At 38.5% G+C, this 15,588-nt stretch overlaps 4 protein-coding genes across 6 annotated transcripts; 1 reads left to right on the top strand and 3 right to left on the bottom strand.

The window, feature by feature from the left end:
- Positions 1-5: 5 nt before the first annotated feature.
- Positions 6-1,661, bottom strand: LOC121799877 (soluble inorganic pyrophosphatase-like). The gene is made up of 9 exons (XM_042199389.1): positions 1,596-1,661; positions 1,206-1,341; positions 1,080-1,108; positions 914-979; positions 729-836; positions 595-660; positions 405-525; positions 244-325; positions 6-142 (listed from the first exon to the last, which is right to left on the bottom strand). Exons 2-9 carry the CDS (start codon positions 1,324-1,326, stop codon positions 100-102), a joined length of 636 nt encoding a protein of 211 aa, XP_042055323.1. The 5' UTR covers positions 1,327-1,341; positions 1,596-1,661; the 3' UTR covers positions 6-99.
- Positions 1,662-2,254: 593 nt separating this feature from the next.
- LOC121799873 (protein NLP7-like) lies at positions 2,255-5,869 on the bottom strand. Of its 3 annotated transcripts, none has more exons than XM_042199384.1 (5): positions 5,208-5,869; positions 4,718-4,792; positions 3,692-4,622; positions 2,603-3,601; positions 2,255-2,365 (listed from the first exon to the last, which is right to left on the bottom strand). In XM_042199384.1, exons 1-4 carry the CDS (start codon positions 5,829-5,831, stop codon positions 2,631-2,633), a joined length of 2,601 nt encoding a protein of 866 aa, XP_042055318.1. In that variant the 5' UTR covers positions 5,832-5,869; the 3' UTR covers positions 2,255-2,365; positions 2,603-2,630. The 3 variants fall into 3 exon arrangements, with proteins under 3 accessions (XP_042055318.1, XP_042055319.1, XP_042055320.1); XM_042199385.1 differs by having other exon boundaries at positions 2,255-2,359; XM_042199386.1 differs by having other exon boundaries at positions 3,692-4,619.
- Positions 5,870-5,876: 7 nt separating this feature from the next.
- On the top strand, positions 5,877-9,484 carry LOC121799876 (beta-1,6-galactosyltransferase GALT31A-like). Its single transcript, XM_042199388.1, has 10 exons — positions 5,877-5,957; positions 6,067-6,255; positions 6,720-6,804; positions 6,901-6,950; positions 7,045-7,256; positions 7,323-7,386; positions 7,484-7,559; positions 7,813-7,933; positions 8,015-8,128; positions 8,198-9,484. The coding sequence occupies exons 2-10, from the start codon at positions 6,140-6,142 to the stop codon at positions 8,215-8,217; spliced, it is 858 nt and encodes a 285-aa protein (XP_042055322.1). The 5' UTR covers positions 5,877-5,957; positions 6,067-6,139; the 3' UTR covers positions 8,218-9,484.
- Positions 9,485-12,424: 2,940 nt separating this feature from the next.
- On the bottom strand, positions 12,425-15,368 carry LOC121801538 (probable lysophospholipase BODYGUARD 1). The gene is made up of 4 exons (XM_042201044.1): positions 14,368-15,368; positions 13,959-14,287; positions 13,569-13,768; positions 12,425-13,039 (listed from the first exon to the last, which is right to left on the bottom strand). Exons 1-4 carry the CDS (start codon positions 14,909-14,911, stop codon positions 12,709-12,711), a joined length of 1,404 nt encoding a protein of 467 aa, XP_042056978.1. The 5' UTR covers positions 14,912-15,368; the 3' UTR covers positions 12,425-12,708.
- Between the last annotated feature and the right edge of the window lie 220 nt (positions 15,369-15,588).

The raw sequence follows: 15,588 nt of genomic DNA, 5'->3' as shown, positions 1-15,588 counted from the left end.
AACAGGGAAATTTCAAGAAAGGAAAAAAAAATGATACTTAAATTTAGTGAAGGTTTCTTCTTCCACCATCACTAATATTGAGGAACTGTAAATGATTTCTCATTTCCTCAATGACTCCAGGATGTACTCAGCATAAAGGTCCCTGCAGTCAACAAATAAGAATTAATATATTTTCAAATGTCACCACACTAGATATGTACATAATGTAATTGTTTCTTAAAATTAACAAAAGATGGAAGTTACATGGAGTATTTGATGGCATCCTTAGCAGTTGCAGAGGGCAAAAAGGCATCAACTGCAACCTCTTTGTTTTCATTCTTCTTGTCTGAGTTAATACTTGTTAAGGAGGGGACAATTTAGGTGATTAATAAAAGGGTATGCATGATTAATCATCAAAAGGATACAATCTTCAAAGAAGCGTCGGATTTCCATGAGACGATGAGGCGGGAGTTGGCTGATATCAGTCAAGTGGCGATACTCGGGATCATCAGCACACACAGCAATGATCTTATCATCTTTCTCTCCCTAATTAATCAAACTATTAGCATATTCCTCAACCTCAAGTAATCAGCTAATTAATTTGTTTAGACTGACCTGATCAATCATAGGCATCAACCCTATGGCCCTAGCTCGAAGAAAACAGCCAGGCACCACAGTTTCCTGTCAAGGTCATAAATGTAGTAATTACAACATTATTATTTTCAAACTCTTAACCCTAACTACCCTACCTGCATGATCACTAGAACGTCCATTGGGTCGTTGTCCTCGCATAGCGTGCGAGGAATGAAGCCGTAGTTGTGAGGATACACAACAGACGAGTATAGTATACGATCAACCTGATCATGAAATAATATTCACTTGATCATACTGTTTCATTAACAAATGACAAAAATTACTACTACTAATAATATACCTTGATCAAACCAGTTTTCTTGTCAAGTTCATATTTCACTTTGCTCCCTTTAGGGATCTCAATCACCTGCAACACCCTTTCATCAAATATTCTCCAAAGACAGCAAAATAAATATTGAAACTTTTAGCATTTGTTATGTGAAATTAGTGTGGTAATAATAACATACAACGTTAACAAGTTCAGGTGCTCCGGATCCTGCATGAATCATGCATGAGATGTCAAATTCAGAACATATAGTATTTTCTAAACATAAAAACAATTGTAGAATTTGATTTGCAATTTAATGAGTTACCAATCTCAAGATCATGCCATGGATGAGCAGCAACAGATCTCCTTGACAAAGACGAGAGGATTCTTTCGTTCAATTTAGGAGTACTGGCCAGTGATGGCTTAGCTGCACTCTTTTCTGCCATTTTGCTTTTTTTTTTCTGGATATACAAAATCCATTTTGTTAATGCTTCATTCCCAAATACATGAATGTACATAAATAAATAATATTGATAGATCTAAAATTATTAGGCTACCATAATTGTGGAAGCTTGTTTATTCTCAACTTGTGTTCAAACAGTAAAAAAGCCATCAAAATATTTGTAAATCTAATTAACCTTGGATTGAATGAACAATAACTGAGGAGATAGAATTGAAAAAGAAAGTGATAATGCAAAGGAAAGGTTGTAGGTACCTTGATGAAGATAGAAGATGGTGATGAGAGAGATTGATAGGATGAAAATGGGAAGGAAGATTTGAAATGTTTACATAGGCAAATGGGACAAGTACGTGGAGAGAGGGGAGCACTAATAGTTATAACCACTCCCCTTTTTCGATACAACAATATTATTTTTAGGTTTCGACTTGGTCTTCATCAGGACAACCAGGAAATATACACGTGTGCAAGCATCTCCATTTCTTATTTTTAAGGATAAAAATAGAAATCCAAATCAAAAACTATTTTTGAACGTGCTTAGTCTGTGGCCGGGCTATTGGTTAGTTAAAATATTTTTCATGTAATTAGTAAATAATTAAGAAATCGGTAATGAGGAATTAAATTTTCCTCATGAAACTTTGTAGTATTATTTGGGTCTGAATGTGTTTGTATTGTATTATTCATTTATTTGTATAGTCTATTGAGAAATTACAGAAGCAGAAATTTTTAAATTTATTTGACCGATTTTGGTGTAAAAAATTAAAATCAAGAAATATTCGACTTTCTGGTAATTTTGGTGAAAAAAAATACTCCTACTATCCAAAGCAGGAAAAAATGAAAGTCTAATTTGGACCTTCATAAAAAGTTAAAAATCATGTGAAAGATTTGTAACCAGTATCACTTTTAATATTCATTTAAACAACATACATGAAGAGATATTATTGCAACATAATTACGTAATATCAATGCCTTCTTACAAAAAATTAAATAAGTGGTGTACTCCATCATGCAAGTACAGGTTTCTGCACCTGCCCAAAAACGTTAACAACTTCAATTAATAATCAATAATAGTATTAATCAGTGTAAAGCAATCCACCTGCATTTCTTAGCTACTTTTAAGAATCAAAACAGAAGTGTGAACAAAAAATATATGTGTAAATTACTGACTAAAACATCTGCAATTTGTCCTATAAATTACTGATTAAAAACTTGTTAGATGTGACTATATATTAGATGCCGGTATTGAGTAAGAACTAGTTTCTTACCAATGTATGCAGCTTGTACGAGGTTAAGTTAAGCCGGCTGGTCTATACGTTGAAGAGAGATTTTGACAGTGCCGAAAGATGCCATCCTAGTCATGTAGTTGGTCAGAGCTGCATCTCCATCCACTACAACTTCGTTGCCACATTCATCGAGATACTTGACAACAAGACTTGCAGCTTCTATTGTTAACCTCTTACTCACTTCATCCTTCAACTTCATTATTCCTGATGAGGCAGAGAACTTAAACTTTATAATATCATCTCCATAAGTAGCTTTTACAATCGCTATGCATTCGTCGCTGCTTGATGTTTGAGGTACAATGGGCTGAATGGAGAGCCTCATTGTAGTTTTCTGTAGTGCCTTGGCTGTATTGATACAATTCTGCAAGGCTTCATCACTATCCAGAGAAATAGGACGGTTGTTCTCATCAGTGTACTTGATTTCGAAACTACCATCATCCAATTTTAACATCTTTATCATTTCATTCTTCAGCTCCAATATTCCGGCTGAAAGAGGGAGCTCAAACTTTATCAGATCATCTTTATACGATGCCTTCACTGTCATTTTGATCGACATGATGGAAAGCCTGATCGTATTTGGACCCGATGATGTCAAACCACTCACATACTCCCGCAATTTTGCATCGGTATCAAGTACGACCCAAATTTTGTCTTCACATTGATACTTGATTTCAAAAGTTGCAGCATCTAATTTTAACATTTTCACCACTTCATCTTTCAGTTTCGTTATTCCAGACACTGCAGGAACTCTAAACTTTATAGTATCACCTTCAAAGTCTGCCTTCACTGTCATGATGCATCCAAGGTTTTCCATGGATGGTGAAAGAGAAGAACGAGAAGAGTGACCTTCATCGGGAGGACTCACATGACACTGCTGGATAGTTTCTACAATATGTTTCTCAGCAGAACAGCCAACTCTACTTCTCTTCCTGCCATTTATGTCAGATGCATCTTTCATGTTATTTGAGATGGATCTCTTAGCTACAGATATGACACCGTTAAGTTAGAATCAGACAGCAGGCAGTCCACAGAACAATAATCAGAACTCATTAAAAATAAAAGTGAACTTACAATTAAGGTTATCTTGATCCTTTACTCTATTCTCAAATAGTTTTTGAGGAGCCTTTGTGCTAACTACCTCTCCCAAGCTTAATTTCCTCGTAGAACCAATGCCAGCCCGGAAAATCCGTTGTGGATTTAGTTCATCCCTTGTGTTATTCAGGGTAGTATCATGTGATGGTACCACCTTTTCGTTATGGTAGCATTTGGAAACAAGAGATGAACTAGCAGTGTTTTCCCCTATTCTAACAGTTTCTGGTCTACAACTGTTAGCTCTATCATCAACAGGCAATGACATGGCTGGGATTCGTCGAGCTTTATTTGCTTTGTTCTCTAAGCTTTCACTAGCATGCATAGTTTTACTTATTACAAACGAATCGAGGGGATCATCCTCAGAAGTTTGAAGAACTTCAACATGTACATCACTACCTATTTCCTGTCCTGTTCTAAGCTTGAAGGTTTTAAATTGCTGCTTCATTGTGTCTAAAATTGAAGTAAAAAAAATCCGAGGTTGCTGATAAATAGTCCGGTTTGGAGGCAGGAACAACTCTATTATATATTGAAGATTTCTAGTGTAGGTGCTTTGCAAGGATATAGCGAAGCCACCTGTAAAATCAACCTTCCGTGCACCGAGTGCTAAAGCATAATCGACTATGCTCAACTTGGTTACATCTCTGCAGAAGCAAGCACCAGAGGACAATGCCTTCCAAACAATGCCCTGACCCTTTCTCAAATGGAACCAGTTGCAGTCTCTTTGAAACGAAGAAAACCTAGTGACTGATGTGTAGGATTCCATCTTGGCCTTGGAAATGAAGCTTTCTTCATTGGCTCCACCCCTGATGGCAACCCAAGTCTGAGCAAAAGGTAATTTGTATGCTTTACATAGCACGCCCAAGACACTCTGTATCTCATCGACAGCAAGTTTATATTGTTCGGGAGCCTGCTGTTAAAAGTTTTCGCAGCTAAGATTTGGCACGAGAATTAAAATTAGAGCATGAAGATGAAAATGCAGCAAAGCAAACAGAGAATGGTCTAAACATTTTCAAGTTGATTGTATGTTAGTTGTTTTGTGTCAAATGGCCAGAATGCATCAGAGCACCTCAATCCAACCTCCTGCAAAAAGAAATGGAAAAACAAAATCAAAACACAGAAAGCAATGAAAATTCATCCTCTTCTTGAAGCTCAACAAATCTGCAATGGATTTACTCTTTCCACCGAATTCATCTCATAACCTTGACAAGGGATTCACAACCCAGATACAGATTTTTAACTTGTTGAAGCAATTCAAGCAAAAGTAAACTCATTCTTCAAAGAAGCCTACACAAACATAATATCTGAATAAAATAAATGTAGCTTTCCTAGCAAATTTGGAGATCAAAATTGAACCTGATCACTTTCCAATTCAAGCTTAATCTCAATCCTTATGCAATTTAAGCTAAACCCCTATATTTCACAGGAGTTTGTTAAATTGAACAGCCAAAACTCAGAAACGAATCAAATAACCAAAAAAAGAGCAGCAAAATAAGACCTTGAGTGAAGCTGATACTTTGTCGATCACATTGGCGAAGTAAAAGCTTCCATCCATTATCGTCAAAATCTCAACAACTCCAATACAGAAATTCCAATCAGGCTCAAACACCGGCAAACACAAATACCCACGGATTCCGGCAGCCATGGCCGAATCCTTCAACTCGAACTCCTCCTCAGAGTAACATCTTAAATCGGGGCAAAATTCCGGAAACCTCAGGCGGAAAACCCGACCCGGAGGGCCGCAGCGATCTCCACGGACATTGTATCTGTGATCGGAGCAACTTTTCCGGAATGAACAAATCCCCTTTCGCAGACCTCTAAGGGCGAAAGGCAAGTCGGACGAATGAAGAAGCTCTTGCTCGTCTTGGGAAATGGTGGGCGACCAGAACTGAACGAGGGAGGGGAAGCAGATGAAGTCGAAGAGCTCCAGCGCCGCTTTGATTTTGCTTTTGGTGATTGAGTTGGAGAAATTGGAGGTGGGATTCGTGAATTCGGATTCTTGACGGGCGTCGGAGAAGACGTGCCAATCGGTAATGGAGCTGTGGGAAGAGGAGAGTGGGTTTGGTGCCATCGAATTCTCGAAGTCGGGTATGGAGAGAGACTGAGTTTGGAGCTCCTCCATCTCCAATGAGTGATGAGGAATTTTGAAATTTGGTTGGTGAAAAGGCAAAGAGAAGAACTTTTAGCTTAAGCAATATATTTTTTTTGTTTAGCACTCATTTCCCCAAATGCAGCCAATTGATGGATGGTTGGTGATGCCATTTCTTTACCAACAAGTGTCCTTTTCTTCTATACTCTTTTTGTTCTCTTTTTGCTCGAAAGGAGTTTCTATAATTGCACGTATATCGTCATTTCAGAGTCGATTTCGAGCTTCTCTTGAGGGTTTTAGGTCTCCCAGTTTTTCCCCTTTTCTGACCTTTTTTGGGGGTAATGGGGTTGATGGTGGGCAGCAGGGCGGCGCCGCCGCACAAGGCTGGCATTGGTGGAAGATGGGCGTGTCTGTTGTGCCTCGCCAGCTTTTGCTTGGGAGTTGCAGTCGTCAACAGGTGCTTCTCTTTTTGCCAATTTTTCCATTTTTAACTTGAAATATTAATTTCCATTTTTGTGCTTTACTTTAGTTCTTGGAACCAACCTTGATCCATCCTCATTGTAAAATGTCGCCAAGTTCTTGATTTGAAAATTTTAGCTCAGATTCCCATGTAAAGAACGTATGCTAGCTAGTTTCTGATGGAGTTAGGAGGAATCATCAATTAAGATAGCAAATTGAGGAAGAAATAATTTTTTTGTGGCATTGCAATAAGCTGCAAGGATGAGACCTAATTGATGGATTTTGAGGTTATTGCATGATTCCCCCAATTTGATAATGTCTGTTTTCTTTTCATTTATTCTGGTGGGGTACATTGAATCACTCTGCTTCTCAGATGAAAGGGTCCTACTGTAAAGTCCATTGGCTTTGCATTGTAGTAAGTTTATTTTTATAAGTTGAACAAGGCCTTTATATTTGTTTTAGGTTGTGGATTGTACCTGATTTAGTTGATCTGGACAACAGTGCTGGGAAATTTGGTACTCCTCTTGCTACTAAGGATTGGAAAAAGGCAAGTACTAATGATACCTACAGCTTGCTAACTAGTTTTATGTTTGTTTTGTTAAATTGACATTTAAGCAAATTTAAACTCTCTCCTTCTCTGTAGTTGGATGCATCTATGCTTTCTCATGTTTCAAAAACTCACGATATGCTCGTGTAAGTCTTGAATAAAACTGAAAGAGCAGTGTTTCATAATATTTGGCACCTGAGTTATCAGTCTTATGCTGTCTTTGTGGTTCTATGCCTTCAGGACATTAAACAAAACCATATCTTCACTAGAAATTAAACTTGCTGCAGCAAGAGCTGCAAAGGCGGCTAAGGCTGACAAAATACCTAATGGTGCAGCACCAGAAGCTGAATCATCAGATAACCTCTCGACGAAGTTCTTTGTTATGGGAATCATTACTGCATTCAGCAGCAGAAAACGAAGGGATTCAATTAGACAAACATGGATGCCTCAAGGTTCTGCATTCTCTAAACGATTAATGCAGACACTCTTTTGATTCAATTACTAATGCGTTTTTCCAGGTGATGGTCTGAAGAAACTTGATAAAGAGAAAGGCATAGTCATAAGATTTGTGATAGGGCACAGGTAAAATGTCCTTGAACTAGGATTTCTACATTATCTTTCTAGCTCACTATACATAGTTTTTGTTGCGTCGCTAATGTGTATATTTCATGCTGGTCAGTGCAATGCCCGGTGGTAGTGTTTTGGATAGGGCTATTGATGCTGAAGAAGCACAGCACAAGGACTTCTTGAGACTGGTATTTTAAGCCTTCTGCAAATGTTATAGTAATAATGTAAAGAATTCCCTTTGATCTGTTCGGTCCAATAAATTCCATCAACTCTTTAGTGAGACGAAGGAAAAACTAAATTGGGAAAAGAAGCAGAGAAAATTTTCGAACAACTGTCTCCTTGTGCTTCCTGCATTACACGGTTACATCATTTCACCACGGTTGTTAAATAAATAACTGCTGAAGACAATATTCAGTTTGATCTCTGTTTATCTTGTCGCAGAATCATGAAGAAGGGCACCACGAACTGCCCTCAAAAACACAAAATTACTTTTCGACAGCAGTGGCCATGTGGGATGCTGACTTCTACGTTAAAGTCGATGATGACGTCCATGTGAATATTGGTCAGTGTATCATGCTCCTGTCTGAGATATTACAACAAATTGAAGAAGCTCATATTGGCGAAAAACATGTATGTTTTGTAGATGCTTACTTCACAGATATGCAAATGAGGATGTGTCTCTTGGGTCTTGGCTTATTGGTTTGGATGTCGAGCACATTGATGATCGGAGCCTGTGCTGTGGGACACACACCCCCTGGTATGAGTATGATCTGATTTCAACAACATCCACATATGTATATAATATGAGTATATGTTTATGAAGCAGATTGTGAGATGAAGACTTAGGAGGGAAACCCTTGTGCTGCATCATTTGATTGGAGCTGCAGTGGAATAAGAATGGAACAAGTTCATCGGTGAGGCAGCAGTTTTGAGTTTTGCATATTTTGGATAAATATGGATTGGGTCTGAGTAGATCCAAAAGGGCTTAAACCAACCCATACCCAATCACAGCCCAAAATCCACAGTTCAGCCCAATTGAGAAAAATAACTGAAATCACTGATTCGGTTTTTATTTATATATAACCATTCGCCTCAGCTCAGCCAAAAACCATATAAATATTCCTTTTTCATTTTATCATCGCTCTACTAGAACATTAATTTTGATGATTTTAGTTTCAAATTTTTCGCAAGTTGCCCGCCAATTTTGGCCCAAATCAAGAAAAACCAATATGCGAAAATCACCCAACAAATTGGCAATTTTGTAGTAGAACATTAATTTTGATGGACGGACATATCAATATGAGATTCTTTTTTGGAGATGAGTAAAGTACACGTTCCGTCCCAAGTTAACATATTCCATTTTGGGATTTTTTTAAAATAAAAAACACCCAGTAGTTTGAGCGGGGGTTTAGGCAGATCCCCAGCATATTCCATTTTGGATTGTCACAAGCTTACTTTCTACAAATTTTCTTTTATGGAAATTTTTTTATCTCTCTTTCTTTTTTTACTTTATTTTCTTTTTATTTAACTTTTAAACATCAATTTCTTAAATCTCATAAAAAAATGTAAAATGTGTCAAATATGGAGGGATAACTTGTCTTGCCAAAGGCAAGGATATGGCGCCATCCAGGAGGTCCTGAGTTCGAATACTGGATGGCGCAACTTTGAGATTAATTTCCCTGTGGGCCCAAGGCTTGTTGCCTTGGGACTTTGCAAGCATACGGGCCTGGACCAGTCTGAGGGTGGTCAACTTACGAGCCAAGACCCGTCTGAGGGTGGGTTAAGCAGCTAGTTCGTGGGCCACGAGGGAAAGGGAGAGGCCGGTGCTTGGCCTGGACCCGTCTGAGGGTGGGTTAAGCGACTAGTTCGTGGGCCACGAGGGGCAGGAGGAGGCTAGTTCGGACGTGACCACGAGGGGCTGGAAGAGGCTGGTTCGCTTGCCAATGTATCTCGAACTCCGATGTATGTGTGTAAAAAAAAAAAACTTGTCTTGCCAAAGGCATTGACATCTAGATCATATTTGTGTTAGATCGAGAATAAGTAGAATTGCCAACAAACACCGTTAGAGTCGTATCCATACGATGACAAAAATTAGGCCAATGACCGTTTGTTATGTGTGATAAAATTGATTGATGATGCTACTTGACTATCTTATTTATTTTCAGATATTTAATCTTATATTTTATCAATCAATAAAAGCAAAGTACACACCATTTACTGTTTGTTACAAAATCAATATACATGCTACTACATTTGCATGTATATTGATCAATTCAGCAATTACAGCTGTGGTACAAATATTGATTATTTAAAAAGGAGAAGAAAAGATTGATAAGCAATGCATATATATGGTGAGGAGTAATGATGGGGGATATAGTAATATAGTGTAGGTGGGGACAGTACAGCTGAAAACGGATGAGCGGCAGTTTGATAAATTCATAATTCGTGTATTAATCGTGAGGCTCACATGTAATGTGAGATTATTGCCCTGCATTTAACTTCCCATAAATATTTATTGCTTCTAATATGGCCATAGTGTGGTGGCTACATCTTTTATCACTAAACAAATACTCTACCTGACTAAGTCACCCAGCATCCCCATCCGTGCTCTTGCCAAAGGTACGGATGTGGGCCCGTAACCACTCTTATTACTTTTTTACTCTCTGTTCTTAGGCAAGAGCACAACACCCACATCCATGCTCAAGGGTCACACCATTCTATTATTCAATTTAAATAAAAACATTTTCACAATATTAGAATGCATTAAAAATACTCGGAATACTATTACAAATTACTAAAAAAATAAAAATTACATAATTCAAATCTTAAAAATTTAAAATTACATAATTAAATTCATAAAATTAAAAAAACCCACTACTCGTGGCCGAATTTCGCCCAAATGTGTTTGATTGGGTCTTCTTGTAGCTCAGTGTGAGTTCGGGTATCGCACATTGTGTGTCTTATTTCGATCCTCTCGCCCACCGTCGTATGCACACCTCGGCGTGGGAGAGACCTCGCGGTTGAGCTTCCAGCTTCATCCTCGTCGTAAAAGTTGGCCGCCATCGGTCCTTCGTCAACTATAATCATGTTGTGCAAGATAATACACGTGTACATGATGTTGCGATATTGTTAATGTACCACAGCCGAGACGGGACCTTCACAATGTTGATTGAAAGTATTCAACACGGGCGGACAATGCGTTGACAATACGCATAAACAACCGTTTTGACATGCGAAAACGGCACCGGAAGTAATCCTCCGGAAACCGTGGCTGGTCGGAAAAATAGTCGGCAACGAGCCTTTCGTTGGCTCCCTCCCGGTCACAAGGGATGTAGCGGCGAATTGATCTAGTTGGTCGAGGAGGAGGGGCGGGGTAGTGGCGGCGACATAGGCTTCATAGGCGACACAATATTGTTCATAGTATTCTTGTTCTTTGAGCTCCGCTTCTGCCATGATATCGATGAAATCCATTTTTAGAGAGGGTTTGAGTGAGAGAGGAAGATGTAGATGAGTTGTCTGAAAAAATATGAATGAGAGATGAATGAGATGATTTGATGTGAAAATTGGATGATGAATGCGTGTATTTATAGATAATTTTGGGAATAAAAAAATTATAAAAAAATAAAATTTTTTTCAAAAAACGGTAATAAAACGGCCATATTTTTGGGAATATGAAAATATATATTTTTTAAAATTTTTGGTATTATGTTCGATTTTTTTTAAAAAAGAAAAAAGGAAATTGCTAGCGGCATTGCCGTTGGCCAATCAGGAAACGTCACGTCAGCTGCTCGCTGGCACGGACGTGCTCGATGCATCGAGCAGCGCCGTGCCAGCGGCAAGATCGCAGCAACGAGCAGGGCGATGCCGCGCTAGCGGCACAGACGCCGTCCGTCGGCGCGAGCACCGCTGCGGATGCTCTAATGACCTATGAGTATGTACGTACACAGTAAATTTTATACTCCGGTAAAGTTAAAAATACTGAAATCGCCTTAGTGATGCATAAAATCATTGCATTGATTAAAAATATATATATGTGCAATCCAAAAAAATGAAATTTTGATTGACTGTCATTAAATCTACAAATTACTTAAAAATCAAAACTCGATTGTTTCATTTTGTTATACATTCAAATAAATATATATAAAACAACAAACCGAACTTTGATTTTAATGTAATTTATAAATTTAACAATGTCAGTAACAATTTTTGAGGTATTAAAAATCATTAAGAACCCTTGAATCATGAAGATCTATGATTGATTCATCACCTTGTTGTATAATTCATTGTCATCACTACAAAAAAATCGCAATTTAGTGACGGAATTATCCGTCACTAATCAGTGAAATTTAGGCACTTAACAGATTTCGTGACAGATTAATTATTGACAGATCCGTCAATAAAAAGCATGTTAGTAAAAAATATTAGTGACCGATAAATCCGTCACTAAGATGAAAATTCGGATTTAGGGTTTAAAATTCGGATTAGTGACGGACGATTCTGTCACTAATTAGTGACTGAAAATTTTCCGTGACTTACCCGTCACTAATTCTTGAAATTTCAGCTATCATCACTAATAGTGCATGGAGCATGCATCAATTCATTGTTGATCGTTTATGAATTAGCTATGGCGCATGCATGAATTCACTCGAATTTGTATCAAATCAAAGAATAAAAAACCGTGTCATCTTTGGGATTTGAGCTCAGAATCATGAACTAAGGACTGGACATTATTCCTGATTTATATATAGTTTAATAAATGTATTAGATAAGTGCATGTGTGTATGAAAAACAATACACATTTGTTGTAGGAGTATTGAATATAATTAAGTCGGTAATAGTAGTTTTGATATAAGTTGATATAATGAGAATAAAATGAAAAAGGCATATTTATATAACAGGCAAAAATGACAAAAATAAGCTTGTTACTTCACTTATGTCATGGTTGTGCCACTTTAACCATAAAAAGTGATCCTGATTTGCATGAAAAAGAAAATGGAGGCCACATGAATTCATGGTTTAATATACAAAAAAATGTGGAAACGAAGGCGCCACAGAAATCAAATAAATAGCTTAGAATAGTAGTGGAACTCTTTCTGTGGATTTTGGTCGTCCACACAATAAATCCTCAAATACTAATCGGTGATGCAAAGCTAATAAAACATCACCATACAGAAGAAACAAATTGGATCAGAAAACTTAACAATGACCCTAATTCTCAATCTAAAAATACACATGTTTCTTTCCCTTGGTCGTTTCGAGCTACTGAATTCACATGGTGCAAAGACGTGTTTTAATTTTTTCCTTCATCTTCTTTTGAATGATAAAATTTGAAGTGGCCTAACTGAGGCCACTTGCATTCTTCCAAATCTCCTCAAGCTCTCGAGCAAACGCCTTCTGCCTTCCGACAACTATGGTAAGATGATCTTTGTTTTCGACGACTTTAAGTTGCGCTTGAGGGATCCTCGATTGCATGTCGTAGCTGCACTCAATTGGGATCAACTCATCATCTTTGCCATGGAAAATGGTGATATTGCACTTGACTCGATTCTTCACCTCTTCCAAGTATCCCTCTAATTTCCCAGCACTGCCACATATGATGTTGTGTAGTGTATGCCATGCTGCGTTGTGTGTGTGTGTGAAAAAACCTTCTATCAAGTATGTCCTCATCCTGTCAATTATTACCATCAATACATTTTTTTAGATTTAGAGTAAAATTAGTAGTATTCAATTTCCCCCCATATGAGTAAATAGACTAGGAATATAATATCCGTGGTGAGGTGTTCCAATAGTAGATATAGTAGGTGAACAATTTATTACAAACGAAAAGAGAGAGAGGGAGAGAGGTTTGTTGCTTGAATATAAATGGCGAAAGAATGAATGCATTATTACATTCTTAGCCAAGCCTCCCAACTATACATGAGAATTAAATTCAAACCCACAAGATAAATAAGTTGGTTGTTTCTTTACCAATATTTATTTTGGAACAGTTGCAATCGTCCGTGTCTTGATGTACTACTACTAAAAGTCACAAGTAGCTAGGGGGTTTACTTGTGAAGGACAAAATAGGACCCCCATGGTATTCTAAATCAAACTAGGTAAACCCCTTAATTCCTAAATTATTGGTGTTAAATAGCTGGTCCTATATTCATAGATTTGGGAATAATATTAATGGGATGAAAATGAGAAAAAAGGCAAACCTGTTTCTAGTGAGAAGTTTGGTGAGAAACTCCAATAAACGATGGTTCTTGCTAAGGACAAGGCACGCCGTGCGGCTAATATGCTCGTACCAACACCCTATCGACGCCCCAAACGCGATCACCGGCCACACTTTCCTCGGTGCAATCCTCCTCATCGTGTATTGTGCCGGCGCCTCCCCCTTTGGCGCAGGGAAATACGGCTGCCACCATTTTTCAAATTTTCAATTTCTTTTTTAATTGACAAATAAACAAAAATTTAAAAACAGTATCCACTGACACCTTTGGTCTTAAACATTAACCAATCTATCACTTGGTCAACTCACACATACAAATTTTTTATTCCTATCAACATGGATAAATTGTGTATATGTTATTATTTGTAAAAATTACCGGCGCGAGCAATGTCAACGACTTGAGCAGAGACGGGTGCTTGACCGCAAGGGCGAGAGCGAGAATGCAACCTAGAGAATGTGCCACAATGTGGAATGACTTGACCTTGTACGGCTCAAGAACAGATCTCTCAATCATCTCCAAATGCTCCCTCAATGTGTAGAGAGAGTCGTTCGGTTTAGGGCTTCTCCCAAACCCTAGCAGATCCACTGCCAGAAATCTATACTTTGTTTTTGCAGATTTTGAGAAATTGGGATACAATGTCTCACTCCAAAACGCAGAAGATGAGATGAAGCCATGGATGAACAACACATCCTCGTACACATCATCTGATCAATACAACATTTAAGTCACAATTGTACAACATAATTCGTAGATTAATTAAATTAAAATTAAAATTAAAATTCACCTTTAGCTCCGTCTGCTTTGACATAGAGGGTTTCTTTAGAGGAAGAGGTCCACGCGGTGCAGCTTTCGCAGTCGCAATCGGACCACCTCGGTGCAAGGAGGATCCGGTGCTTCCCGATCCTCCCTTGCAGCATTTCAACGATGGTCGGATTCACCGTGAAAGTAGGGCGGCGGGGGTTAGCGGCGGCGGCGGAGGAGGAGGGTCGGATTTTGGATTTGCAGACCTGGGAGACGAAGTAAGGGCGTGTGTAGAGAGTGTCGGAGATTTCCTCGAGCTGCAATCTGCTGCAGCTCACCCTCACGACCTTCTTCGACTCGCCTTCCTCGGACACCAAGATCTTGCCGCTGCTGGTGATGGCCTCCTTCACCGAAGAGCAATAGCAAGGCTTCCACTCTGCCTCAATCAGAAAATCCGCAATTTTGAATGCGTAACATAAGAAGAAGTCCACCACGTCGAGAACGATGAACACAAGTACACTAACGACATCGTTTAGTAATCTGCCTCCCATTCTTGAAATTGAGACAATGTGATCCTTAACTGCCATTCTTTTTTATCTCTCTCTCTCTCAAACACTGTAAAATAGGAGTATAAGAGAAGGGGAGAGATTAAGAGTGGTAAAGTGAAAAGAGTAGGTGGCTAGATTGAGAAATGTATGGAAGGCTGGGGGGTTCTTGAGAAGGGCCCCATGTATTTAAGCACTATGATATTTTGAGAGCCTCACAGTTCCATAAATGGGAAAGAGGAAATCTGGGAAATGGAGAGGATGAAGCTTTCACTGAGTTTGCAAGGCTTCTAAGGGAGAAAAAGAAGCCTTGTATAGTATGGTAGTTGTGGTAGAGAGAGGTCTTGTTTTCAGAGAAATGGTTGTGTATTTGAGAGAGAGGGAAAGAGGAGGGAGAAAAGAGGGGGAAATAATGAGAAATTATGAAACGCGTACACAGGTAACAGATGAGTGAATTCATTGTTACATTAAAATCAATCCGCTGTCTGGCAAGGAGCAATATAGGGTTGGTGGTGGTTGAACCTCCTGCACTTACATATACTAATATTATATTTAAAATCAATCCGCCGACTTATCGATTTGAAAGAAAGCTTGTCTCAAACCCTGATTTATCGATTGGAAAGAAAGCTCGACTCGAACCCAGACCTATTAGTTAGAAAGAAAACGTCTTACCGACTAAACTACATTGTCAACAAAAATTCTCCCCTGACACATATCTT

Source organism: Salvia splendens, chromosome 4 (genome assembly GCF_004379255.2).
Source record: "Salvia splendens isolate huo1 chromosome 4, SspV2, whole genome shotgun sequence".
NCBI lineage: Eukaryota > Viridiplantae > Streptophyta > Magnoliopsida > Lamiales > Lamiaceae > Salvia > Salvia splendens.
This window is presented reverse-complemented; position numbering and strand designations above follow the sequence as displayed.

Coding starts and splice junctions, on each gene's coding strand:
- LOC121799877 (XM_042199389.1), bottom strand. CDS start 1,326: ATGGCAGAAAAGAGTGCAGCTAAGCCATCACTGGCCAGTACTCCTAAA. Junction 1,109..1,205: donor ATGGCATGATCTTGAGATTG/GTAACTCATTAA, acceptor TGATTCATGCAG/GATCCGGAGCACCTGAACTT. Junction 143..243: donor GATGCCATCAAATACTCCAT/GTAACTTCCATC, acceptor TGTTGACTGCAG/GGACCTTTATGCTGAGTACA.
- LOC121801538 (XM_042201044.1), bottom strand. CDS start 14,911: ATGGCAGTTAAGGATCACATTGTCTCAATTTCAAGAATGGGAGGCAGA. Junction 13,769..13,958: donor CGTTGACATTGCTCGCGCCG/GTAATTTTTACA, acceptor AAATGGTGGCAG/CCGTATTTCCCTGCGCCAAA. Junction 13,040..13,568: donor AAACTTCTCACTAGAAACAG/GTTTGCCTTTTT, acceptor AATAATTGACAG/GATGAGGACATACTTGATAG.
- LOC121799873 (XM_042199384.1), bottom strand. CDS start 5,831: ATGGAGGAGCTCCAAACTCAGTCTCTCTCCATACCCGACTTCGAGAAT. Junction 4,793..5,207: donor AAGTATCAGCTTCACTCAAG/GTCTTATTTTGC, acceptor TTCTTTTTGCAG/GAGGTTGGATTGAGGTGCTC. Junction 4,623..4,717: donor CATACAATCAACTTGAAAAT/GTTTAGACCATT, acceptor AACTTTTAACAG/CAGGCTCCCGAACAATATAA.
- LOC121799876 (XM_042199388.1), top strand. CDS start 6,140: ATGGGGTTGATGGTGGGCAGCAGGGCGGCGCCGCCGCACAAGGCTGGC. Junction 6,951..7,044: donor AAAACTCACGATATGCTCGT/GTAAGTCTTGAA, acceptor CTATGCCTTCAG/GACATTAAACAAAACCATAT. Junction 8,129..8,197: donor TGTGGGACACACACCCCCTG/GTATGAGTATGA, acceptor TTTATGAAGCAG/ATTGTGAGATGAAGACTTAG.